The sequence below is a fragment of the Melanerpes formicivorus genome, unplaced genomic scaffold (genome assembly GCF_026170545.1).
Source record: "Melanerpes formicivorus ecotype bairdi unplaced genomic scaffold, bMelFor1.0.p_v2 SCAF_16, whole genome shotgun sequence".
NCBI lineage: Eukaryota > Metazoa > Chordata > Aves > Piciformes > Picidae > Melanerpes > Melanerpes formicivorus.
Genome location: NW_027142368.1, coordinates 16473114 through 16500186, shown reverse-complemented (window position 1 = coordinate 16500186; position 27073 = coordinate 16473114). Strand labels below are relative to the sequence as shown.

The window sequence follows — 27073 nt, the reverse complement described above, 5'->3', positions numbered from 1 at the left end:
CCGGCAAAGGAAGTTAAGAAGACAAAAGTATTCCATGCAAATGGTTCCAAAAGTTTATTGAGTATTTAATTTACAAAAGAATCATCTCCCTATGAGGTGTTCTATGCAAAATTGGATAAAATAAACTGCATATAAAACCCAACCCTGGTAATGCAAATGACACAGAAATGAGACTGTGCAGAGGGCACACAGACACAGAATCAGGACACAGGTCTGACATTGGGGAAGGATTGTCCCAGCCACCCAAGAATTGGTTCGACATGATGCCTTCTTCCCAGCTACATGAAGCATGTCACTGTTTCGCACAGCTCTCCTCTCCTCCACTGCTCCAAATCTGCAGGTTATGAACACTCTTTGCATTCTTTCTTAGCTCCTGAACCAGTTCTGCCACTCCCGTTCGGATCAGAAGGTGGAAACAGACAGTAACAGACACTGAACACCTGCAGTGCTAGATGCAGCTTGCACTCTTTGGTAGGGACCCTAAATCTGCAGCTTTCTGGAACAAGGAGGATTTCAGTTTTGGCAAAGAACAGGGTTTAGTTCTCTTGTTTAGTAGGAGGTTACTGGCAGTTTCTGCTGAACACACACACACAAAGTACAGTTGTATGGAGTAAAAACAGAGATCATTTGTATGAGCTGTACCTCCAATTACTGGTATTGACACTCCTGGACTCAAAGATGGTTACACACAATGTCCTCAGTGCACAGGAGGCCTCTCCTTGTGTGAACAAAGGACACGATGCACACAGAGCACAGCTGCCCTTCCCCCCCGCTGAAAGCAGTGAGCCCCTTCCTGCAGGCAATCACACAGCTCTGGGGGTTAGCTTCCCTTAGAACAAGTGGGAACCTTGCTGAGTGACTTAGCATTTGCATGGGAACTGTTCCAAGTTTTCCTGGGAATGAGGAGGGTGGAACCAGAAGAAAAAAAGTAGAGATTTGGGACAATCAGTGCTAGAGTGTTTGCAGCCCTCCTCTGGGAAAGCATGGCCAGGAGCAGCAGGAACAAAGCCATCAGTAAAAACAGAATCTCAATGCAAGAGCCAAGGAGCTGCACTTGAAGGGAGAAGGAAAAAGTGACCAGACTGTTTCCTTCCTAACACTACTGCTCCATAAATACCAGAGAGTGTTTGATTCACTGCCAATGGCTGCAACTTTCAAGCATTTGCTTTGCTTTTTCAAGAAAAAAAAGAAGAAAGGAAAAAAAACCCCACTGCCCCTCCCCAGCCCTGCCCACTGCCCCTCCCCAGCCCTGCCCACTGCCCCTCCCCAGCCCTGCCCACTGCCCCTCCCCAGCCCTGCCCACTGCCCCCCCCAGCCCTGCCCACTGCCCCTCTGTGGAAATGCAACCTGCAGAGCCACCACTTGCTCAGCTGAAAACATTTAGTGGAAGACTATCTAGACTGGAACACTAAGGAGGTCTGCTCACTTGGGAGCCCAACATGCACTAGCACACCAGACAGCTAGCTGTCCTCAGGAAGGCTGTTTATGACAGATGCTAATTTGGCAGAGAAGAAACTTTCCCAAAAGCATGGAGATAGCCCCCAGGAGCCTGAGTGAGGAGCAGAGGAGTTGCAATATATTAGCGACTTCTGTGGCATTAACATTGGAAAAAGCATCAGCAAAGTATGAAACACAAAGGCAGGATGGGTACAGCCACCCCCCGCCTGGGGGGCACCCCCCGCCTGGGGGAGGCAGCCAGGCTCCTGGGCCGGGGCATTAAGGCACAGGCAGCAGCCAGGAGCGGTCACTGTCTCACCTCCACGTAGTTGGCGGGGAAGAGGCCGTAGCGGCCCTTGCAGACCCCTCGCCACCAGCCGTCGTCGATCATCTCGATGTTGGTGATGATGTCGTCCGGGTCGAAGGAGATCTCGTCGTCGCCCGCTGCGGAGGGGAGCAGAGAGGCTCAGTGCTTGCCCAGGGGCGGCTCCACACCATCGCTGCAGATCCACTCGCCCCACTGCCTCTGAGGAGGGCAGAGACCCATCCCTTCCTCCCCCTCACCCACGAGTGAGGAGGGTTCTTCCCTCCTGCACGCTGAGTGGGTTCCCAGCTAACAGCACCAACTGCTACCTAACACACTGGGGACAGGCTCACAGGATGTTGGGGCTTGGAAGGGACCTCTAAAGATCATTGAGGCCAACCCCCCTGCCAGAGCAGGACCACAGAATTCAGCACAGGTGGCACAGGAACACATCCAGATGGGGCTTGAAAGGCTCCAGAGAAGGAGACTCCAAAGCTTCCACTTCACTTTCCCAAGTCTCTCTTCAGCATTAGCCAGGCAAGGTTTTAAAGGTGTTGTGGTTTAACAGGAGCAGTCATGGTTCAAAAAGCTCTTGGAAACTTCCACCACTCCCAGAAACAGCAGCTACTGGTTTTCAGGAGTGTCTCAGTGCCTTTGCTGAATCATCAAGCCCCTAATTCTTATCCTCATTTCATATGTTACTACTGCAAGAGCCTGGACAATGAAAGGCCAAGGGGAAATGCAGAGGTATCTGGCAGAGCAGAGCCTCAAAGCCGAGACTGAACACAGGAGCTCTGCTTACCAGCTTGGTAGTCATAAAGGGCTATGGCTGTGATCCCAAGTTCGTTCTCATACTCATCATAAGCATTTTCTTCTAAAGAGAAAGGAGGAAAATTAAAAGCATGAAGCACACAACCTCTCACCCCAAGCTGTCAATGGTGCTCCTCTAATTCTGCTGCTAGCCCTCAGAGGAAGCAGAGCACAACCTGCACATTGCCAGCAGTGCTGATGCTCCTGTGGACTCTCACCTACAGCACACACGAGGTCTGAAAGGACTCACGAGCAGGCATTCAATACAGCACAAACAGCCTTGCAATGCCCCTGGCCAGTGTGCCAGAACAGTGAGTGGCCCAAGGTCAGTGTGCAAGAGAGGATTCACTACCAGACAAGTGTGTCTGAAGTTCCTGGGGCTTCACACCCCAGTGAGCAGGCTCATTCTTCACACCTCATTTGCTAACCAGGAGAGGTGAGGTAATGGCAACCCACAGGAACCTGATTCTTTCTGTTCCCTTGGGTTCAGACATTCTTGTTCCATACCCTCTCAGGCACAGAATGCATCACATCCATGACAGACTCCAAGAGCTGCTGACAGAATTTGTGCCTGGCAGGCCAGCACTGGCTCAACACATTGAGTGCTCCATCTCTGGGCTCTCTTTTCAAGCTCAGCTGGGTAGAAATGGGCACACCACCCCCCCCCATGTCTTTTTGAGCTGATACCCTAGGGTAATGATGCATTGGAACTATTCCAACATCACCTCCCAGAAGCAGCTTCAGCCTTGCCCTAGCCAGATCTGAATTCCCTAATGAAAGGCTGTTGGTGGAGAGTCTCTGAAGGGTCACCAGACCGAGGCCTGAGCAACGGAGGGCAGGGCGGCACCAGCACAGCTGCTCCTCAGGCTGCTGCCCAAGGAAAGGACCTTTCTCTTCAGGGCTTTCCTGTCAGAAGCACACACTCTACCTGCTTGGTAATGGTTTGCTGCTCCTGCCACCTCGTAGACAGTCTCTGGCTCGTACTCTGCCTCTTGCTGAGTCACTGCTTCCTGGTACTCGGCAGCCCTGTAGCCAGGCTCCGGCTCGCGCGCGGCTGTGCCGGGCTCCTTGCAGGCAGCCTGCACCGCACTGGAAACTGCATCCTGCAGAAACAGAGGGGAGGCTCAGCAGCCCGTTGGGGCAAGGTTCCTCTGCTCAGCACAGTAAACAGGGGCTGCAAGTAAGAGTAGCAAACCTCATAGACTGGGCTTGAGGGAGCCTGCTGCTCAGCTGGCTGGGCGGCAGGAGATGAGGGCGGAGTTTGCTTTTTGGCTTTGGCTTGTTCCTAAATGAAAGAGAAAGAAAATTCTTAGTGCAGCTAAATCACTGATGCCATGACATGGACCAAGAGCAGGCCCCCAGCAGGCCAGCCAGCCAGCACATTCTGCAACAGAGAGCTGTGAGCAGGCAGCAGAAGAGGCCTGGACTGTTCGACCTGCCTGAGGCTTTGGAGCGGCTGCACGCTGAAGGCTCAGAAACAGCGAAGCAGGGAAGTGGAGAAAGACAAATGCCACAGTGTGTGTGCACACATGGACTTACAACCAGAGCACCCAATGTTCTCTGGCACACTCCCACAGGAGCTGCAGGGTTCCTGTGTTCAATATATCCATTCTGTTCATCAGCTGTCCCCGTTTAGAGAACCTGAAGCCTGCATGCTCTAATTATACAACTTCTATATTATCCTGGAGGAGAAATGATCCTGCAAGCTCCTGCAGCGCTGCAAAACACACACCAAGGCACAAGGCTGAGGAGCTCAGACCAAAGGAAGCCCTCTCTAGTGACAATGCAGGTGTTCAGGAGCTCAGAGGCAGGGCTGGTGCTGTACTCTGTGCCACCAGGAGCAGGGCTCCGAGGCCGGGGCTCTGGCACTGGAGCGCTCGGCACGGTGCCATCCCACCTGTGACTCAGGAGGCAAATCTGCAGTCCCCACTGCAAAGCCAGGGTACTGCAGCACAAGAACTGCTGCATGGCTTGCAGGACCTGAAAAAAGCCCAGCTGTGAGCAGGGTGTTTTATCTTGCCTCTCTTTACCACAGGGAGAAGGAAAACTGTGGCTCTAGGGCCAGGCTTTCTTCTTTGCTGTAAAAGAGAAGAGGCTGTGTGCTCTGGGAGACCATGCTCCAGCTGCTGAGATCCAGCAAGCAGCAAGTCCCCAGAGGATCCTCAGGAGGAACTGTAGCCCAGAGATGAAGAGAGAGGACTCTGTGACCAAAAAATCCTTCCTTTTCTTTGTCACAGCTCAGGAAAAAAAACCATCTAACAAAGCAAGCAAAGTGTGGCTGGGGGACAGGGCCAGCTTTGAGGGCAACTCAAATCCTAGTGCTGTGCTTTACTGGAGAACATCTGGCCTGATACAAACAAGTCTTCCCCAGCTTTTAACTCCTGTGCTACAGATACAAAAAGCACCACCAAGGTGTCTATGAGGAGCCACATTTAAGCCTGGGCACAAGCTGAGCAGCATCAGTCCATGACCAGTGAAGAACGTGGCCACAGCTGGAGTGATCTCTCCTAGGAGAGAGGTTTCTGCAATCCAGACCAGAGCCCAGCACAGCCACAGCAGAACTGCCATGAAACCTTTCCAGTTCAGGCCCCTCTCAGGCTGGGTTTCTCCACACTGAAACACCCCATGCTGCCTGGTTCTCTGAGCAGGCAGCGGCCAGCTCCATCGTGAGGCAGCCATCAATCCAAAGCAGCTGGCTCAACACCGTTTGCCTGTGTGCCACGTGAAAGGCAGAGCAGAGGCATCAGCAGGGAAGAGCTCCTGAGGGAATGCAGCCATCTGTACCTCCCACCCTGGGAGTCAGGCAAGCCCACAGGCTTCCTGCAAGGGAGAGAACTTTGTCTGTGCAAGGAAGCTCACTTCAAGAAACTAAGCTCACTTCAGGCAAAGTCCATGCCCCCTCTTTGTGGTACCTGTGGATGCTGTGGCTGACAGCCCTCCCCTTTCCATGCCCAGCTACTGGGCAAGGTACAGCACAGCCAATGCTCCTTCAGCTCTCACCTAGCCTTGTCCTCTCCCCCTCCCAGCCTGCAGAACCACACACTTAACCATGGAGATGCTCACTCTGCAGGAACATTAATCATCTGGTGAAATTTAAATACCAGCTTTGGCAAAAACCCTTCAAGTGTGTCCAGGCAACAGAATCCTTGATGAAGTACAAGGAAAACCAAGCACCATGCCTTGAATTTAACCCACAGCAACAGCACAAAGAACAGCAAAGACACAAAGGCCTTTCTGAGGCAGAAAGGGGAGAAGAGGCTGTGGCAGTGCAGGGACTCAGGAGGAGCTGTGCTGCTACAGTCCAAACCCTTCTGGAGCACTGTTCCCTCAGCAGCAGGAAACCTCAATGAAAAGCTGAACTGGGAAACAAGAGCCTAACTTCACCACCCTCCACCCCCAGCCCTGCCCTGCCAGCACACAGTCACCCACAATGAATGGCAAGAGAGCTGCTGGAGAAGCTGAACTCCTTCCCCCCCCCAGGCCAGCCTACAAACCCATGGCACAGAAGGGAATGCTGAGCAAAAGCCTTTGGCAAGGTCCATGTGAGCAATCATCTCCAGCTGGGCTGGAACAGGACTAGGCTACTGGGCAGCCTTTCAGCATCCCCAGCAGGGAGAGGATGGCTTCCAGACTGAGAGGAGCAAGACAAACTTTACCCAGCTCTGCCCAGTCCCCAAATGCACAGCAACAGTCACAGAACCCCAGGCTGGAAGGGACCTCAGGGATCTTCTGGTCCAGCTTCTCTTGGCAACAGCGTGGTGTGGGCCATGAGAGCCAAGAGGATGCTCTCCTGCACTGGTAGCTGGAGAAATGCAGGCACCACTGCAACTGGGCAACAGGAGAGCTCTCAGCATCTGGGGATTGGTAACTGCCCTGTGACAGCAGGTGACTTTTGTACTTCACTTAGGAAGCTGGGAGCCAGGCTGCTGCCAGCCCACCATGCACTTTGCTTGCAGGCTTGTAAACCAGATCATTTACACCAAGTCTGTGAGGAAGGAGACCACAGTGATGGAGTGGGGGGAACAGCACTCCCTGCCATCCTGGAGCAGCACCCCACTAAGGGAAGTACCTACCACAAGTGAGAAAGCAGCTGAGGGGCCTGCCCCACTCAGGCCAAAGGACTGATCTGAGAAACCATCTGCCAGTCCTTCCTGGATTCCAGGTGTCTCAGAGCATGCTGAAACAAGTTCATGTGCAAGAAGATTCATTAGTGGGGTCTGCAGCTGGTGCTGTATATTGGCTCTAAGAATGAAAGATGCTCTTGGTGGAAAATAAAAACAACAGAGGAGAAAGAGAGGAGAAAGGAGCTGGAAAACTCCCACGTGGGCAGCCAGTGATGAGGGTCCCAGACAAGCATCCTCCTCTGGGAGGCTCTCTTCAGCATAGCAGATGGAAATGAAGATGCTCAGGCTGAGGACTTTTCCTGTGCATCCCCTCCAATACCACAGGCTTCTCAGCAGGACCTGCTCCACCTCCCCACTGGCCACTCCTGCCTGTGGCAGCAGCAGCTGGAGCAGGCTGCTTGGGTGCTGGCTGGCTGCTCAGGCTCAGGGCAGGTGCATGGCCAAGCAGCATTTACTCACAGCTGAGGAGCTTTCTGTCTGTTTGTGCCCTGTGTTTTGTCTCCTCTAGCATGAACTCTCTGCTAAACAAGTGAAGGAGAAGAGGAAAATGGGGACTGTTCTTACCCTAGCATCAGTGGCTTCCCACTCCCTACCACAGCATCAGAGTTTACAAGCATGGGGCCTTGAAATCAGAACAGCAGCAAGGGGACCGCAGGGGAGATTGCCAGAGGCTCTGGACAAAGACTGCTGCAGCAGCTGGCATGAAAGGGAAGGCAGCTGCAGGCAGCACACCCTGAGGGGTACTGCTGGTAAGGCATCCCAGGCACCATGTAACCAACCAAGGCAACAGGATGTGGGGGACAAGGTGCCCCTAATGCCCTGCTCCTTCCATCCCAGCAGCAGTGCCACCAGACCTGCAGACTCTGTCAAGCAGTGAAAAATGAAGGTTCTGACTAACCCTTTCCTGGGACTGCTGTGCTCATGAATCACACAGGAGGCAGGAAGCTTAGGCCCATGCCACAGCTCAAGTCATTGTCATGCAATCAAGCAGGGTGGAAAAGACCTCAGAGATCATCAAGTCCAACCTGTCACCCAACACCTCCTGACAACCAAACCATGGCTCCAAGTGCCACATCCAATACCCTCTTGAACACCTCCAGGGACTGTGACTCCACCACCTCCCTGGGCAGCACATTCCAATGGCCAATTACTCTTTCTGGGAAGAACTTTCTCCTCACCTCCAGCCTAAGCCTCCCCTGGCACAGCTTGAGACTGTGTCCTCTTGTTCTGGTGCTGGTTGCCTGGGAGAAGAGACCAAGCCCCACCTGGCTACAACCTCCCTTCAGGGAGTTCCTGTTCCTCAGACTAAGGCTCCATCACCATTGGGATGAGGCTTTCCCCTCCTCTCATGGCTGTGTGCAGAGGGTGACACCACCTCTACCTTCCAAAGCCCAGCATCACCAAGGCACCAAGCCCCTGAGAGGCAGCCAGGGCCTTTCAAGGGCCAGGTCTCTGCCCTGCTGTGCACATCAGGGGCACACTGATGGCTGGCTGCAGTCACAGGCAGGTGAAGCACAGACACAAGCAAGCACACAAAGCCTTTGAAGCCTAGCTGGAGAGAAGGGACACTGCCCTGGCACACACCAGGCAGGCTGCTCAGGTGGGAGTTGAGTCTCACTGACCTCCAGCTTCCTGCGGGCCTCCTCCTGCTCCTGTTTCTCCCTGGCCATCCTCTGTGCCCGCTCAGCCTCCGCCTTCCTGCGGTCCTCCTGCTCCTTCTCCTTGGCCAGGTTTTCAAAGTTAGCTCGGATGCTCCTGGTTTTATTGGCAACTGTAACGTTCAAAAGGTCAGAGTCAGAGGCTGCTGAAGGCTGCAGGCAGCCTAGAAGGAGGTGTTGGTACAAATTCCTACCAGGAGTGCATGCTGCTGCTTTTCTGCTCTCTGAGCTCAGAGCCCATTCAGAAAAGCTCTTCCAGCCTTCTCCTTCTGCCCTTCCAAGCCCAAACCTCCTGTGCACCTCATTCCTTTCCTGTAAAAACCTCTGCAACACTTGCCCTCCCTCCTCTCATGGTGCAGTCTCCACCACTCCACCTCTCCCCTGGGCCTATCCTCCACTCTGGTGCTTTTTACTCTCCTTTGCTCAACTCTGATGACCATCAAGGCAGAAAGAAAACAAAGCCAATCAAACAAACCCAGCCTCTAAAGGGAGGAGGGAGAGGAAGTACTTGTGGTTGCTAGAGAGCTGCACAGAGAGCAGCTTCCTCTAGGTAATTCTAACTCAGCACTGCTACACCACCAGTAATGTCCTGGGCTCTTGGACATCATCCCCTCCTAAGAGAGGCTTTGTGGCCAGGGCCTTACCAGCTTCTACTGGTTTGGTCTTCTGGTAAGTTGAGGCTGGCTTTTCAATGTCTTCAAAAGTTGCTGCATTCTGCCAATGAGGAGGAAAAGAATGCATTTTAATCACCCCACAGCTTCCCAGAGACATTCAGATGGCTTTAATCTGTAACACTTTATTGTGACATTGCACCCCCAGCCCACCCCCCCAGAAGAGCTGAACAAAATCAGGAACAACCAAAACTAGAGAAAAGGAATCGTTCTGTCCAGAAGCCAGAGAATCATGGAACCAAGCAGGGTGGAAAAGACCTCAGAGATCATCAAGTCCAACCTGTCACCCAACACCTCCTGACAACTCAACCATGGCTCCAAGTGCCACATCCAATCCCCTCCTGAACCCCTCCAGGGATGGGGACTCCACCACCTCCCTGGGCAGCACATCCCAAGGGCCAATTACTCTTTCTGGGAAGAACTTTCTCCTCACCTCCAGCCTAAGCCTCCCCTGGCACAGCTTGTGACTGTGTCCTCTTGTTCTGGTGCTGCTTGCCTGGGAGAAGAGTCCAACCCCCAGCTGGCTACAACCTCCCTTCAGGGAGTTGGAGAGAGCAATAAGGTCTGCCCTGAGCCTCCTCTTCTCCAGGCTAAGCAACCCCAGCTCCCTCAGCCTCTCCTCACAGGGAGGAGATATCACAGTAGATAGCAGACATCTACTTGAAGCAGTCCACTAAAAGGAGATCCTCCAGACACAAAGCATGAGCTGGTTGTTAGAAGCCATGAGTGATACTGTGAGCTGAACAGGTTCTCTCATTCTTGAGCAGAAATGTTGCTGTTCTTTCATGGGCAGGCTTCAGTTCTCCCTACTCCAACACAGCTGCTCTGTACAGAGCCCCACACAGACACCTGGGTGCAAAGTGCCAGCAGCTGTGTGAATGAGCTGGAATCAGAGGATGTTTTGGGTTGGAAGGGACCTTTAAAGGGTTTAGGTAACCCCCAAACTCGCTTTTTAAAGGTTCAGAAAAGCACAGAACTCTGCTGTTAGCCTAGAGAAGTATCCAGAACAGGGAGAGCCGAGCCCTACAGATCTAAGCAAGACATTTTTGTGCCCTCTGAAGGAACTGACCTTATCCATCCGATCCTTCTGGACGCCGTACTTTCCACCAAATCCTTTGGCGTAATCTAAAAGCAAGATGAGAAGGTTAGAGGAGGCTGCCTGGGGTCCCTCCCATCCTTCTGCCAAATACAAACAGCCATTTCCAATGCAAATAGCCATTTCAGCTGCATGCAGAGACACAGGGACAGCCACCAAAGAAAATGCAGCTTGGGGTTTGGTGCAGAAAGGATACAGAACCGGAGAGCCTTCAGCCACCCCAGCAGAGGAGGGACCGGGGGCCACATGCATTCTCTGAACGGACAGTAAGCTGAGGATTGAGAAGGTGTCAAGCAAAGAGTAAAGGATGAGACCTCCTAAGGCACCACTTCAGTAACACAGCCCTTCACAGCACCACCTCTCAGCCCTCTGCAGGCATCCTGTAACCCAAGCCCTTTTGCTCTGCTCAGAGGAGTGCTATCCAGTCTTCAGTGACCACAGAGGTGAGGTTTCTTTCTCTTCACCTTGGCCAATTCTAGGACTGGCAGGGAAAGGTAACAAATTTCTAAGTCCAGTGGATTGGGTTGTGGTGCCCAGCTGAGCAGCTCTGCCTGAACTCCTGCTCTAGGCACAGGAAGAGGCAATTCCAGCAGACAGCACAAGCCTGCAACTCACCAGCAGAGACAGGGAGTGGTCATGGTGTTCTGTACCACCCTTCAGCCGCACACTCTTCCTCTCACCTGATGCTGACTCTGACTTGTTATACTCCAGAACCAGTTTAACTCACTAGTAACATGAACAAGGAAAGCACCTAACAAAACCTAGGAGCTTTCTGCTCTTCTTAGCCAGCTGCACTCAGGAGAATGTCTGAGCACCAGAGCCAGTGCAAGAGGAGCAGCAAGAGTGCATGGCTGGAGGAGCTCCCCTCTCTGGGGGCAGAGAGCTGCAGCAATGTGCTTGTTTAGACTCTGCAGAAAAATATTGACCATCAGGATGAACAACCTCATTTCCTTCAGCTTTGTATGGATTTTCAGCCAGAATGAACCTGCTACTCTCACATGGTGCTGAGCCAGACCTCTCACTTTAGGACAATGGAAAACCAGCAGTTCATGGCTTGTACCCCAACTATTTCACAGTGGATAAAGAGAGCATTATAACAGTATTTGCTCTCAAACATTGCCTACTTCTTGCTTCAAAAGACCCACAATCATTTCAAAATGGTCTTAGCACAACCTGCTGCTTGGGAATGGTTGCATGCATGGTCCTCCCCCGACTATCTGTCAGATCAGCATTGGGATTCACCCAGGCAAAGCTTCGCAGCTGGACTTTAAACCTGCCGAGTACAACATCATTGACATCACACTGCTGGTAACTGTAGGAGACACTGTATGCAGAGCTGGTAACTAAATGCATGGTGGTGTGGAGCTGTTGAGACTGGGTACCTGTTCCCTGAGCACAGGCTTGCCTTGTGGAGCACAGTAAGAATGAAGTGGAAGAACACTGCTAGGGACAGAAGCGCGAGAGAGAGTCTGCACATTCCTAGCATCCAGCTCCTCAGGCAGCTACTTGGGACTGTGAGAAGTGGCTGCACTGGCAAGAGAGTAACAAGTGAAAACGGTGCCTTGTTGAGATTCATGCTTGGCTAGCTTCTCCTTGTAATCAAACCCCACAGCAGATGGGTCCTGCCTTTCTCTCTGCACACCAAATTTCCCTCCGAAACCACTCTTATAGTCTGAAAAAGCCACAGGGAACAAATTACCAGGGAGGAAGACAAAGAGGTGCAGTCAGAGACACTCAACAGCAGCTTTGCAACATTCTCAATTACAAATCAGTTTGGGTAGTGTGGGGGAAAAACCAATCATCTCAACAGCTTTCTGTACCAATCAATTCAAAAGGAGGAGGTTAGGAGGAGGCCAATGTGATTTATCAGACATAAGAACACCACACTGAAGCCACTACAAATGGTGAGAAGGGCTTTTTTCTCTTACATGCTACATGATGCACTGGCATTGGTCAAAGTATGAACACACAGAGTTATGTTCACCAGAACAAAACAACATACACAAGGATACAGGACAATAAAATGAGCTTCCTTCACCAGCATGGTTAACATTGGTACTCTAGAGAGCTGCCTTGTAAAGAGTTGTTAAGACAGGGTCTGCCCTCCAGCTATTCCTCCAGAGCAGTGTTTCAAGGAAGGAGGAATGCTCCTGCTGCCACATAGCTGGAGGGAAGGAGCACCTGAGCTACCATCTAGGCCCACTCCCTGCTGCTGCCTCACAACAGCCACTTCAATGTGTGGTAGAAAATGAGGCAACAAAAGGCTGCTGGCAGCTCCTTCACAACAGATCTGCTGGAGAATCCAACAGAATATTCTGAGGATCTCTCTCAATTCCCTTCATTTAAAAACATACATGGTTTTGAAGAGTGGTGACAAGCAGAAGGCTGGGGAGCAATCACCATTCTGCAGTTTTAGCTCTGGGTACCAGTGCTCCATAGGAACAGGTACCCTACAGGCAGTGAGAAAGGACAGCACCAGGTACCAGATTTCTTCTGCATGAAAATGGGAGTGTGCCCAAACCTAGCCAGAGCCAGGAGATTATTTCCTGCTCCACAAAGAAATGGCCACTTTGGGGCTTGCACAGCTCAATGAAAAGGAAACATTTCAGGCAAGCTGCAGACTCAGAAAGCTTCTCCAGTGAGAGCTCATCACTAAGTCTTCAGGGGAAGACTATCAGTGAACCTTCAGGGACTTGGGACCAGCTGTGTCAAACCTGCTCTGCAGGCAGCACTACAACCAGTACACAACCACTGCAGCACAGGGAAATGAGACTGCTGGCAGCTGCTGTGGGACACAAGGGAAGAGGGATCACACAGGGATGGGAAGTCTGAAGGCACAGCAAAGCTTGGTGAGCTGATTTACCTTTCTGGGACTCGTGCAGCTGCACTTTCTCCTGGTGGTCCCAGCCAAGGGCACACTTGTCTTGTCTGTCTCTCTGCACTCCAAACTTGCCTCCAAAGCCCTTCACGTAATCTGCATGTGGGAAGGGTCAGAAACATCATTGCACTTTGTACTGAAACAGCTTCCTAGAAACCAGTAGGGTGTTCTGGGAGGAGCTGCCCTGTCCTCAACGACACCACCCTGCTTCTCTCAGCCCCCTGCAACACTACTGCAGCAGAGGACAAGGATCCCCCCTCAGAAACTCTGGGATCATGATGCAAGGAAGCACCGTGGGTCCAGGGAAGGTTACAGCATTCACTCTCAGTGACATCCAAAGGTAAGAGCCTGATGCACTTCCCACCTAAAGCCATCCAACATATCTATAGCTGTGTGCAATGCAGACAGGCACCAAAGGGCTTTACACTGCCTCTGGACCCCACAGATCTGTGCAGTTAGAAATGGATTTCAGTAGCATCCATGTGGCCACCAGGCCCCTTGGAAATGACAGGGTGAGAGCCAGGCACAGTTTCTGATGCCTTCCTTTTCATGTCAGTGAAACAAAAACCTGCATGCACAAAGGGCAAGCACACATTTACCACCAAAGAAACCACCCCCCAGGATGTTTCTCCCCAGGTTTAAAGGCAGCTTGAAGTAGTACTTTTAAAGAAGAGAATAAAAACCTTTCTGTGATTCATGTTTTTCCACTTTGCCTTGATACTCAAAGCCAACAGCACTTTTGTCCACTTTGTCCTTGTCAACACCATATTTACCACCAAAGCCCTTGGAATAATCTAGAGACAACAGTGAAGAATTTTGTGTGTAAGTGGTCAATAACAAAATATTGCCATGAAAACCTGTGCCAGCCAGAGCTGCCACCAGTACCCCAGGCATGACACGGAGCACTGACATCTCTGCTGAGCTCCACTCCAGGCAGCCAGGTCTGACATTCCTCAGCACACATCCTCTCAGGGTGGAAAAGAAGCCAGCACTGCTGGCTGCTATCAGCAGCTCTGCTGCTTGACTCCTTGATAAAATTCTCAAGACACTTACAGCAAAGTGAACTTCAAAACCTGTGTCAGCAACAGCCTGGATGCTTTGAAACAAACACCCCCTGCCTCTCTTTAGTGTTTCTGGAGTGCAAATACCTCTTTGAGATAAACAGAAAACAGATGGCAACAATTACTTGGGGGTTTGGTTTGGTTTGTTTTCAATAAAATGCTTGATTTTTGATCAGCTATGCCTGGAAACCTGATTAGCAACACAGGATTAACTCTGAACACTACTAACTCTGGGCCCCTCAGTTTAGGAAAGATGTTGAGTTGCTGAAAGGTGTCCACAGAAGGGCAACAAAGCTGGGGAGGGGTCTGGAGCACAGCCCTGGGAGGAGAGGCTGAGGGAGCTGGGGTTGCTTAGCCTGGAGAAGAGGAGGGTCAGGGGAGACCTTCTTGCTCTCTACAACTCCCTGAAGGGAGGTTGTAGCCAGCTGGGGGTTGGTCTCTTCTCCCAGGCAACCAGCACCAGAACAAGAGGACACAGTCTCAAGCTGTGCCAGGGGAGGTTCAGGCTGGATGTTAGGCAGAAGTTCTACACAGAGAGATTGGCCATTGGGATGTGCTGCCCAGGGAGGTGGTGGAGTCACCATCTCTGTAGGTGTTTAAAGGGGGACTGGATGAGGCACTTGGTGCCATGGTTTAGTTGACCAGATGGTGTTGGGTGATAGGTTGGACTGGATGATCTCAAAGATCCTTTCCAACCTGGTTAATTCTATCCTATTCTATCCTATCCTATCCTATCCTATTCTAACAGCTGTGGCTACTCACCCTTCTGTGACCCATGCTTCTCAATTTTACTCTGGTAATCAAAGCCCACAGCACTCTTGTCCACTCTGTCAGCCTGCACTCCATATTTCCCACCAAAGCCACTGGAGTAGTCTGCAGCCAGAGCAAAGCACAAGCAAGATGAAATGAAGCAGCTTTTAATGGAAGCATCATATCCCAGTAATTGAGGGAGGGAAGAATCACACAATGGTTTGGGTTGGAAGGGACCCTGCAAGGTCATCTAGTCCCACCCTCCCTGCAGCAACCAGAGACATCTGCAACTGGATCAGGTTGCTCAGAGTCCCATTCAACTTGACCTGGAATGGATCTACCACGTCTCTGGGCAACCTGGGACAGTCTCACCACCCTCAGTATCAGGCATTTCATCCTTCTACCTAGTCTAAATCCCCTCTTACCCCTGTCCTGTCACAACAGGCTCTGCTATTAGGTGTCTCCCCCATCTAAGAAAGCTGCTTCAGAACTGAAGCTCATGGGCAGACAAAATGAAGTTTAAACACAGAAAATAAGATGAGCAACAGTCCTGCAGCTGATGATGGCTCCTCCTGCATCTACTCCCCATTTCCAACAGGGTGCAACACAGCACAGAACAGCTCCCAGTGCCTCTGAACCTCACTCCTCAAAGAAAAGATTCACAATGACATGTTATTTCCTTGTCTTAAAACCTCACTGACTCATGAAATCACTTGGAAATTGTTTTTTTCCCCCCATCTTCTCTGCCACCCAAACTCCTCAACACTTGATTGATCATGTGGAGGCCTCCTCAACACTTGATTGATCATGTGGAGGACTCCTCAACACTTGATTGATCATGTGGAGGACTCCTCAACACACACTGAAAGAATGAAGATCTGTTCAGTTAGATAGAAAAGATATCTACCAAGGCAACCACCTCCCCACTTTACCTGTTTGGGAGGCATGCTTCTCAGTTTCCCCCTGATATTCAAACCCAACAGCTGACTGAAAGAGAAACAAAAGGGCACATGTGACAAGGAGGTATCAGACAACCTGCTGCAGTGCAGTGCACAAACAGCACAGAACATCCCTGCCTGTCCACCCAGCTCTGACCCAGATCAGGAGCACAACCAACCACTTAACTCCCAGGCCACATTCACTTAGGTGATAACTTAGTCCCTGTATTCGTGGCAAGGGTTTTTGTCATCCCTTGCCACAGCAAACTGTACCAGCAGCACCCCCTGGCCCTGCCAGCCTCAGCCATCCAGCGCAGCAGGAGCTCAGCATTTCCATGCAGGAGCTGTTGGACAGCCTTGGAAAAGGGCAATTGTTCTGCCCAGCAGCTCATGCTGTGGTACAGGACAAACCATCCCCAGATCCCTCTTTCTGCAGCCTTCATGCTCCTCACCAGAGAGCACAGCCTGGCTACAGTGCATACTGTAACAGCTCTTTTCAACTTATCCCCACTGCCCATAACATGGTTTGTTACCTCCATAATACTCAGGGCCAGCTTACTGCTCCCCTTTCAGCACAGCACCAGACCACACCAGCATTTGAAATACCCACACAAGGGAGAAGAAATAACCCCAGCACCCACTTCTGCTGCTTTCCTTTTTCCCTCCCCTGGGCCCAGGTGAAGGGTAACCTGCTAACACCAGAGAGCTCTACAGCTGCAGAACAGGCCTCATGGTTCAATCTGCTGAGAAATTCCTTCCCCAGACTCAAAGGTCTGCAAAGGCCCATGGAGGACTAGACAGCAGCTCCCTGTGGAACAGCCACTGAGTCCTTCTGCAAACCATTACAGCACAAGGAATTCCTACATTCACAGCTGGCCACTGTTCCAGCAGCAGCACACCCTTTTCTTCTGTCTTTGGCAACCTCTACATGCACAGAACTGCTGGCACAGCCTCAAAGTAAAGAAACCCTGCATTTATTCATGCAGAAGTATACCTTCAGGAGCTTGATCCTTGATTCCAGGGGAATGTACTCAGGACAGAAGCATGCAGACTTGCTCGAAAGACAGAGCATGCATCAAACAGGAACTCGTGGGGCCACTACACATCCCAGAACTTCCCATGCTTCAGAGATCCCTAACCTGCCACCTGAAATTCCTGTTCCTGACTCTTTAAGGGCTTTAGGGCCAGTTCTTTCTGTAAGAGCACCTGGCAGACTGGGGCAGCAGTGGTTGCAATTGCCTTTGTTAGAGCACTGCAAAAGCGATGCTCTGCCATCAACGCGAGCCACTGCTGTACACAGCTTATGCCACGAGCTGGGCTCCCACATCTCCAAATCTTGGAACAGCCTGGCATCTTCAACAAGGTTCAGCAGCACATAAAGCTGTGCTGGCCAGAGGCAAGGCAAGGCTTCTCCTTCCATCCCAGGGAAGCATTCATACTTACTTTATCCATGCGATCCTGCTCGACGCTGAATTTCCCTCCGTAGCCATGGGCAGCTCTCGGTCCTGTTTCAAGCTCCTTCTCTTTGAGGTTCTGGTGTTCTTGGAACACATTCTCTCTCAGCTGATGAATACTTTGAAGACAGAGAGTTAAGCAGCAAGTTTTACTAAGGAAGTTTCAGAAGACAGCTTCAAGAAGATGCAAAGTAAAGAGATGATAAAAAGGTCACCTAATTAAAAGTTGGGCAGCTTGTATGTATTGAGTCCTTCCCACCCTTGCAGAGCCCAGAGGGGGTAGCCTAGCCTAGAGCCCAGAGGGGGTAGCCCAGCCTGGAGCCCAGAGTGGGTAGCCCAGCCTGGAGCCCAGAGTGGGTAGCCCAGCCTAAGAAACAGCATTTGCTCCACTGCAAAACACTCTCTACAAACAAAAGCAAGAGTTAGCCTCAAGACTGCCATGGCAGGGCATTTTGCTGTTTGAACTGCTCTGTGCCTGAAACACACTCTCTTCTCATGCCCTAATCTAAGTCTTTCCAATGCCTTTCCCTCAGATGGCAACTTTTCACAGCAAGGATCGTTTCTCATCAGAGTCCCTATGGTAACAGGACTCTAGCTGAGCATTCTGGACACAGCTGTCATGCAAAGCAAGGATGGAAGGAGCCGTGCACCTCCTCTTCCCCCAGCGTTCCCTTGCAATATGTAGGAACTCAATTTGCAGCAGTGCAGGCTACACCCACCAAAGATAATCCCAGAGGGAAATCTCTACCTCCCAGCACTTCCCCTCTGAGTTTAATGCCTCCCCGAGTGTAACTCAGCCAGCAGGTGTCCCCACTGCACTCCAAACAGGGCAAACTGCTCCCTGAAGTCAGCCAACGCACAGCTCAGCCTCTCCACCTGCAGCACTGGCTGCTCTTGCTCTGAGCTTACACGCCACAGATACACCAGCAAAGCCAAAGGGAGCACGGCAAACCCAGACTTCCCAAAGCTGCTTCCAGGTTAAGGCTTAGACACCTTTTGTGAGAGATACAGATTTAGAAGACAGATCACTCCTTTCCCCCAGCCCTCCACCACGCTCTCTGTTGCCTTTCTGCCAGAGGGCTCAATGTGCTGCTTTGCCTTCGCCACTTTGGTAGCAGTTTTCCAAGCAAAGGCCAAGAATGAAGGGATCAGATGCATCATTAAAGGACCTAACTGAGGGTGCTTAGATCTCCCAACACAAACTTCTCCCCTGGCAGCAGTGGCTCTTGCATCAAAAGAGAACACAGAAACTTCCCAGACACAGAGGCAGGAAAAGCATTTCCAGTTCCCATGAAAGACTCAACGAGTGCCCACACCACGCTTCTCATCCCGAGCTGAAAACACTGCCAGGTTTGAGAGACCAGCAATCTGGCAAACCATCAGTCCTCCAGGGAGGCTCTTGGCTGGGTTATGAAGATACCAGTAACCTAGAAGAGGAGGTGATTGTGACTGCTGATAGAGTTAAAGAGAGCTGCTTTACTTGATGTGCTCTTGGTGGCCGGATCCTTTCACAGTTTTAGCTCCCCAGCGCTGCTCTTTCTCATTCACATCATTCTGCAAAGGACACAAATAAAGAGAGTTAAAACCCCAAAGACCTCACCAGTCACCTGCACTTAGAGCTCACAGCAAGAGCCTCCATCAGTCACTGAGTTCAGAAGAGTTAGAAAAGCTCCACTGCCGCCTTCACCTTCTCTTCAGCTGTGAGCCCTGTGCTTTGTGCCCTGCTGAAATGTATAGGGCACACCTTCAGCCCCCAGGGGCTGCTGCTTCTTGGCACAAATCTCTGTACAGACCTCCCTGCAGCACCCAGCCAAGGCAAGGTAGTTCTGCAAACCACTCCCAGGCAGAGAACCCTGCTTCTCCCTCCTTCCAGGAATATGCTCCAGCAAGTTTCTGTTGCTGAGACACAGCCCCCCTCCCGAGGAGCTTCTCTTTAACACACCATGAGACAGGCTCCTGCTGAGCCAGGGAAATCCATACCACAAAATCAGCATCTGTCTCCCAGTCATCAGCTCCATCATCATGACTGATAGAAATGGTGTGGCCTGCAGCAGCCTTCCACATCTGCAACACCATCAGAAGAAGCACTGTCACAGTCACATACCAGCTCATTTTGTACAAGGAACCAGCCCAGAATTCCCACTGAAGTGCATGGCTTAACCCCAGTACCAGAAGCTGTGTTTGCAGCAAGAGCAGCTTTGCCCATTGGCTCTCAGGCTGTTTTCCCAAGATGGTTTGAAAATCCCTTTTACTTTCCCTCTTGGCACTTCAAAAGGGTCAGGAGCAGTTACTGACATGACTTCCAAGAGGACATGGAAGTCTGTCCTTGCCCAAGTTGATAGGTGTCTTCTTCCCATTCACTGCACTGAAGGACTTCTCCTCCAGCAGGTCTCCAAGCCAAGAGCCACTCCTAAGACTGCTTAGGATGCCAAGCATCTGTTAAAGGCACAGGAATAGCTGGGGCTTCCCAGCCACCACAAACAACAAGCACAACCTTCTTTATTAGGCAGCACCACCTCTGTGTTTCCTCCCTTGTGCAGGGAGTTGCAGCATTCTGAGAGAAATCCAAGCAACTCTAAAGCCTTGCATGCAGTCCACACATCAGCCCAGCTGCCTGCCACACCAGAGCTCTGCCTGCCTCAGGTAATCCCTCAGGAGATACCCACAAAGCCACAAGAGTCTCGCTTGGCTTTCAGGAGGACAAGAGGGTGAGTGGCTGCAGCAGGAAGCAGAACTCACACAGAGCAAGCAGTTAAGATCTAGGAATAATATGCCACACTTCTCTGTGGCTAACGATTTGGGGCATCTCGCTTTCTAGAAACCTTATCCCCTGTGGAGGATCAAGTTGGAGACTTTTAATTAACACTTTGGAATGTGACTAGTGAGCAAAACACCTGACCTGCCTATGCTGTGGCTGTGTTTTATACTCTTTTCTCTGGGTAAATCAAAACAAGGGTGTTCTTAAAAGCCAAACAGAACACTGACCAAAGAAGCTTCCCTTTTCCCCAGCGCTTCCAGGCACGGGAGTGAGAGGAAGGATTTCTTGGGCACTGCTCCACTGGAGTTCAGCTCTTTAGCACACCATCATTTTGTCCACTAGCCCTTACCTTTCTCATCAGGAAGAGATTGCTATGATTGTTACCATGGACTGCTTCACTGATACAGTCATAATCCAGTAGGTAGGATGAAGACTTCCTTTTAAATGAGTAACTAACAGCCCATAAAGACAGCGCACTGAGGGAAGAAGGCCACCTGCTCTCCAGCCAGCCAGGCGAGCTGACGAGCCAGCTTCACCAAGTGCTCCAGACATGGCAGCACTGCCCACAAGGATCAGAGCAACTCAAAAATCAATTCTCAAACACTAAGCTAGCAAATCAGAGAGTGGTGTAGCACAAAGGTGTAAGGGCAGGCCAGAGGACATCCTGACAAAATAGCAGCACGTTTCCCTTTCTGCTTCTTCGGGTGGCCTACCTCAGAACTCCTCTGGCGGTGAAGGATCTGGCTAATGCCCCTCACTTAATATCCTCCAAGCACTACATGTTTAGAACACGAGCAGCTGGAAAGCTGAACAGCTCAGTAATGAAACTCAGGGTGGGGGACACGTTTTATCTTTGTAACCAAACACAAACCTATAGCAACTGCTGGGGGACAGCTTGTAACCCTCCCCTCGTGCTCCGCCAGCCTGTACACCGTGCAAGTGGCCTGGGCATGGAATGCAGGTGCTAAGAGCCAAAGTGCAGGCACATGTGCACGTGGCTACTCCACAGATCTAACACAAAACACAACTTCTTTTCCCAGGTACTTGGTTCATGCATTCATTTGATTGTTTGCTTTTCCCTTGTGCCTTCGGCTGGGCTCGGGCATTTAAAAGAACAAAAGCTACATCCTTCAGTCTGGATTTCTTTGCTTCCTCCTCGATCTCTTACAAACACTAAGGAAGGGAAGAAGGATGTCTCACACCCCCCCCCGACAAACCCCAGAATCTACCACCTTTCTGCTTAAATTAGGCACAGGAACAGCAATGCTTTGCCCCACCTAAACCCTGTGTTCTGTAACTACCTGATCTAATCTGAGCTGTGGAGCTGGAACTAGAGGATCCTTGAGGTCCCTTCCAGCCCTGACAGTTCAGTGAGTCCCTGAAAAAGGAGCAAAGCAGCCTCGTAACAAGGGGTCTCATGCACAACCTCCGGGCACTGGTGGGGAGCTAAGAGGCAGGAGCCCGGTTTCCGCAGCAGGCTGCTTTCCTAGCATCAATCCCAAAGAGAAGGTGGAGAAATAGGATCTGTTTATGAGTCACTGACTCACATGGTCAAGTTTCTGGAGGAAAAAGAAAAGGCTGCATCTCAGACACAAACTGAGGCTCAACACGCAGCGAGTGGAGCCGGCCGGCTGTGCCCCTACCGCTGCTATGACTAAGCAGCAGTCACGCCACCCTGCCCAGCACCTCCAGCCGCACCCTCGGCATTTCCTCTCGTCCCCAGGGACCAGCTCCTGGACGGAACGGAGATGCCGAGGCGTGGAGCCCAGACACAGCTCTGCAGGTGAAGAGAAGCAAGCAGCAGCTCGGGGCCTGCACTGAGGCTGGCTGAGCCCCACCGCGCATCCATCCCGGCCTGGCTGCCTGCTGGGGACCTGCAGCTGCCCTGCCGCCGGTTGACCCCGGCAGGGCACCGCAGCTAAAGGACTCTGGGGGAAGAGTCCTCTTCTCTCCCAGGGCTCGACAACAAGCTCAGGCCCTACCTTTGCAGGCCGTGGCAGCTCATCCCCTCATCGCCTCTGCCTCCTCCGAGCCCCCCAGCGCCCTACGGCGGAGGCTTTTTCCCCCTTCTAGTTACCAGCTCCGAGGCCTTTCCGCTGCAGGCAGCAGCCGGAGGGAGTCTTTAGGAGGCAGAGCCACGCACGCCCGGCTCGGCCTCTCCCCAGGAAAGCCACCGGCTGCCCATGGGGGCAGCTCTCCCGGCCCCGCACCCCCCGGGCGCTGCAGGGGCAGAGGGCCGGGGGCAGCCTCTCACAGCGGCTCGGGCTGCGGGTAGAGACCGCACGCCTCACCCCCGAGCTCGGCCAGACCCCGGCCCGGCCCCGCCGGAGCTCCCCTCCCAAGGCAAGGGGGCGTGGGGGTGCCGGCCGGGCCCGCCCCGCTCTAGCCGCGGGTACAGCGAGCCCGGGAAGCCCCCCGCGCCCCCTCCCCGCCCTGCTTACGCTGGCACCCGCCGGCTACCACCGCCTGCCTCCTCCTGCGGCCGCCGCTGCCCTGGCTCCCCGCCGCTGCTTCCCGGGCTGCCGACGGCTCCTGCTGCCGCTGCAATTTCCGCTTCTCCCGAGCTCCCACTTCCTCTTCCCGGCGCGGCGGGGCGGCTCCAGGTGGGAGAGGGACCGGCCCTGCCCCGCCCCCGCCGCTGCTGACGCGCCCGGCGCGCGGAGCCCCGAGCCCGGCGCGCGGAGCCCCGAGCCCGGCACACGGAGCCCCGATCCCGGCGCACGGAGCCCCGATCCCGGCACACGGAGCCCCGGCGCACGGAGCCCCCATCCCGGCACACTGAGCCCCGAGCCCGGCGCACGGAGCCCCGATCCCGGCGCACGGAGCCCCCATCCCGGCGCACGGAGCCCCGAGCCCGGCGCACGGAGCCCCGATCCCGGCGCGCGGAGCCCCGATCCCGGCGCACGGAGCCCCCATCCCGGCGCACGGAGCCCCGGCACACGGAGCCCCGATCCCGGCGCACGGAGCCCCCATCCCGGCGCACGGAGCCCCGAGCCCGGCGCACGGAGCCCCCATCCCGGCGCACGGAGCCGCGATCCCGGCACACGGAGCCCCCATCCCGGCGCACGGAGCCCCCATCCCGGCGCACGGAGCCCCCATCCCGGCGCACGGAGCCCCGGTCCCGGCACACGGAGCCCCCATCCCGGCGCGCGGAGCCCCGGCACCGCCGCTCCCCCGGAACCATCCACCGACAGCAGCAGCGCTCCCGGCCATTGGGGGTGGAAAAAAAGGGGATACAGATACAAAGAGGCAGTTGAAGTCTGCAGCGGATGTGCTCCGTTCCCCGATTCCTACACGGACAAACCACTGCCGCTGCAGGAAAGCTCCATCGGGAGCTCAGCAGCTGGCTACAGCAGATTCGGCACAGTCGCCAAGAGAGCTTTTTGTCGGGAGGGGTTGTTTTAAATCTTAGTACTCACTTTTGCACCATCTTGTTGTGGGAATTGCAGGCAGTCGGCACTTGCAAATCCGGAGGAGCGAGCAGGAGGCAAAAGGTTCAGCTTTGACTGCTCACAGAGTATCCACATTAAACAGAGGCCAAAGGGAAAAACATTAAGGTTTTAAAGCACATCGTTAACACTTTAGGAACTGTTTGTCCACGATCTTAGAGAGGGCAGGAAAGAGACTCGAAGGAAGGAGGTTTCTGGAAGGGGGGGAAAAAAAATGACAAGTGGCCAAATTATTAATAATAAAAAAAGGCAAGATAACCCCCAAAACAAGGTAAGAAAACAGTTTGGCTGACTTAGAATAGCTAGCAGCAGTCACCTACAGCCCAAGGCCAGTTCACAGCACAAACAGGGCCAGTTATTTTTTCCCTCTTATTTACACAAGGTAACTCACCCGGGATTTTCAAAACCGGGATGAACTTACAAAAGGTGTCAGAGCAGAAAGCAGGCTCAGAGCACCTCCCGTGGCTGCTGCTGTGCCCTTTTGGAGTCTTCACCTGCCCCTTTACCAGCTCCAGTTACAGATAATTTTTCATCCTGCCCTTCCTACCTTCCTTCTAAAAAGCACAAGGTGCTGCTACCTATGTTAAGACTACAACATCATTTTGTTTTCTTCTTTAAAGATTACTGGTAACAGAAAAACCAAACCCAAACCAAACCTGATTTTTTGGGTGTTTTTCCAAGTACCTGAGTTAAAGCAGTACAAAACTACGACTGTGAAAATTGGATGAAGTAATGAATAAACAGTTTCCTTTTGTGAGGCAAAGGACAGCCTCAACAAAAGCATCCTCCCTCACAATTACTATTGCCTCAGCTTGCTTACCTAAAAATTGATTTTGCTTCCTCTCCCTCCCAGTCTTTAGTCTGCCCAGCTCCAAGCACAAATTCTACTTCTCCTAGGCTCTGCTCTGAGTTTTGGCATGACAAATCACTGCTGGGCCTAAGACACTGCAAAAGCAGCTTCTTGTCTTAATTCTACAAGGGTTCAAAAGCAGGAGGACAAAGTTAGAACGTTTTGAGATTCCTTGCCCTTTAAACATGTGAGAATTGCAAGGTTAAAGTCCTCTCAGCTGACTTTACCACCTCCTGGTTGCAGCTAAGAAGGGCCTCACATTTCAAATGTGAATTTTTATGAACACTCTTCTCTCCTAAAGCCTTTCAGCAGAAGCTGTATTTACCCAGGCTTCATTTGAGGATGACTGTGCCAGAGGCAGCTGCCTTTGCCACATGCCCTTGCCTGGTTTTCTTTGGAGGGGGGGGTTACAATGAAGAGAGAAGTGTTTTGAGTTTCTCTTGAGATAGCTTTGCTGTGTAATCCCAGAAGGAAGTCACACCACAGGTTTGCCAGTTTGTGAAAGATTCTCTATTTCACTCGTTTATTCTAGCTCTCAGGTCAGTTCCATTGTTCTGTGACAGTTCAGGTTTTACAGCCTCACAAGAAACAGTTTTCTTCTCACATTGGACAAGTCTATTCCACCTTGGTTTCACCTCTGAGAGGCAACAATACACGACTTTGAACACCAACTATCACAGCAGTGACCAGAAAGGGCTATGCAACCTTGTTCTACACAGTGATGTTTAGCTGAGCAGTGAGGCAGGTTCTCCCTCTGCAGTTTCACTTCTTCCAGAAAGATATTCTCTGAGAATACAAAGGAGGCTGCAAGTGGTCAACCAGCAGCCGACACAGCCAGGCTGGACAAGTGCCTTACACCACAACATTTACAGCCTCCAGGACAGTATTTCTCCATTCCATGCACTCCACATCCTGCTGTTGATCCAGAAGACATGATGAGATTGGCTTCTTTATCCTTCACTCTTCTCTTCCACACAAGAAATAGTTTACAAACACATTCACATTGACAGAGCAGCCCTAGTGTGACACGATTCTGTATGGCTCCCCTCACCTCCCAGCTTTCCTCCCAAGTACCACTATGGTCAGAACCTCATCTGGTTAAAGCAACTGCTGCTGCTACACAGAACAGCACTTCCACCTCCAGCACCTGGGCCAGGATGCACTGTAGTTGTGCGATAGCTTTTGCTGCTCTTCTTCAAAGCAAATCTTAGCTGTAACTAGGAGTAGAAGTAGGCAATAAAGCAGTTTTCTTTGGAAAACTGGTCTTCAGAAAGAGTGATTAACGGGGGTGAACTTGAACAACTCCAGAGGAAAGGTCACATCTAATGGAACATTCTTCTACTGGAGAGAAGTCATCCTTTGAAACAAGATCTACAGGGCAGCAGGCAGGCAGTCCTTAAGATGCTTTATTGACAACATCCACTCACCCCAACAGCATCTGCCTGTGCACAACGAGATCTCAGCTTCTCAAGAGTGTTTTATTGGCAGTGGAAAATGCATCAGTACTTTATTGAAAGAAAGCAATAAATAATACTGTGATAAAAATAGTTCAAAAGTAGACTGTACATATTGTTACATAATCTGAAAATACACAAAAGATTAATAGAAAATAAAAGAGAACAGGTAACAATGACTCTCAGTTTTACAAGCAAGTTAAAAGTGGAAACCCAAGTAAGAAAAGGAGACATGCTCTATATACTGTTGCATAATAAATAATGCACCAGCCCAACGGGCTCTTGCTGGCTTTTCATAGGCCATCTGCAAGCGTCGGACACATTTTCTACTCACACAGTCCAAAATGGCTACAACCATCACAAGGGAAAGTCCAGACAGCTCCTCAGAACGAGTGTACAAAACAGGTAAGAAAAGTAAGGCCTTTAGGCAAAGTTGCACTGCTTTTGTCTGCAGCCCATTGTACCTTCATCCTTCACTACCGACCTGAAACCCCAGCGCTTCAGGCTTGGTCCATTGCAACTGGCTTCACCAGCACCTTGCAGCAGTCAGAAAGATCTAGGACAAACGCTCTGTGGCCCGTGGATCATGACCAGGAATTATTATGAAGTCTATCTTCCTCAGTTAAGGACAAGAGAAACACAGAACACAAAGTCCTTGGCTTATGGCTTGTTTGCAGGCGCGGCGGGGATCTGCTACACAAACACAGACCGCTCCGTAGTGTTAGAGCTCCTCCCAGCTTTCCAAACAAGTTACACCTTAAAGACAGACAACTTCCCACTCCTGACAGCTCCTCTTTGTGGAAAGGTACAGCTCTGAGAAGACCACCAGTGGTGTACCACACCCACCACAGCATGTCCTTACCTGACAAAATACAAGCTGGGCTCATTTTCAGACCTAAGCTCCCCTTTCCAAAAGACAGAAATCGATACTGCTTGGTGTCAAGAGAGTTTTAAAGGTATTAAAATCCTTTTCACCTTCAGTTTCAGTATTAAAAAACCCCCACAATGGTAATTACAGTAACTGCATAATTTACAACCCCCCTATATTACTCATAGGGACATATACATACAAGCATTACAGTACATTCAGTTGGAAAGACTAACATTAGAATCATTAAAATCAGCAATGATTTGATTTGTAGACTGAATAAAAACGGGGGGGGGGGAGGAAAAAGTAAGCAACTATATAAATGAGAAGTCACATAAATATAAGAAACATTTAGATTCTAAAATATTTTCTCTATAGTACTCATGAATTTATTTGCTAATTAAAAACTCTGTAATAAAATATCTCCAAGTGTCCATTTAACAAGTATTAACAGGTTAAGGGTTCCAAATGTTCCAAATGCTGCATATCACCGGTAGAAATAGTGTGGGTAAA

The 27073-nt window shown here is 51.5% G+C and overlaps 2 protein-coding genes across 12 annotated transcripts in view; both read right to left on the bottom strand.

The window, feature by feature from the left end:
• Positions 1 to 1311: 1311 nt before the first annotated feature.
• CTTN (cortactin) lies at positions 1312 to 22525 on the bottom strand. 4 transcript variants are annotated; one of them, XM_068148418.1, is made up of 16 exons: positions 22381 to 22524; positions 19162 to 19245; positions 18662 to 18735; positions 17171 to 17300; positions 15722 to 15776; positions 14802 to 14912; positions 13662 to 13772; positions 12964 to 13074; positions 11662 to 11772; positions 10074 to 10129; positions 8978 to 9047; positions 8298 to 8446; positions 3747 to 3836; positions 3480 to 3654; positions 2544 to 2615; positions 1312 to 1881 (listed from the first exon to the last, which is right to left on the bottom strand). In XM_068148418.1, exons 2-16 carry the CDS (start codon positions 19243 to 19245, stop codon positions 1745 to 1747), a joined length of 1536 nt encoding a protein of 511 aa, XP_068004519.1. In that variant the 5' UTR covers positions 22381 to 22524; the 3' UTR covers positions 1312 to 1744. The 4 variants fall into 4 exon arrangements, with proteins under 4 accessions (XP_068004519.1, XP_068004521.1, XP_068004520.1 ...); XM_068148420.1 differs by lacking the exon at positions 11662 to 11772; XM_068148419.1 differs by lacking the exon at positions 13662 to 13772.
• Positions 22526 to 25626: 3101 nt separating this feature from the next.
• The window catches only part of PPFIA1 (PTPRF interacting protein alpha 1), a 55144-nt gene continuing 53697 nt past the window's right edge, over positions 25627 to 27073 (bottom strand). For all 8 annotated transcript variants that reach the window (XM_068148408.1, XM_068148413.1, XM_068148411.1 and 5 more), the window contains one exon: positions 25627 to 27073. Coding sequence is in view for 2 of the 8 variants with exons in the window: in XM_068148413.1 (XP_068004514.1) it covers positions 27048 to 27073 (26 nt within the window). In the remaining 6 variants the exon portion in view is untranslated.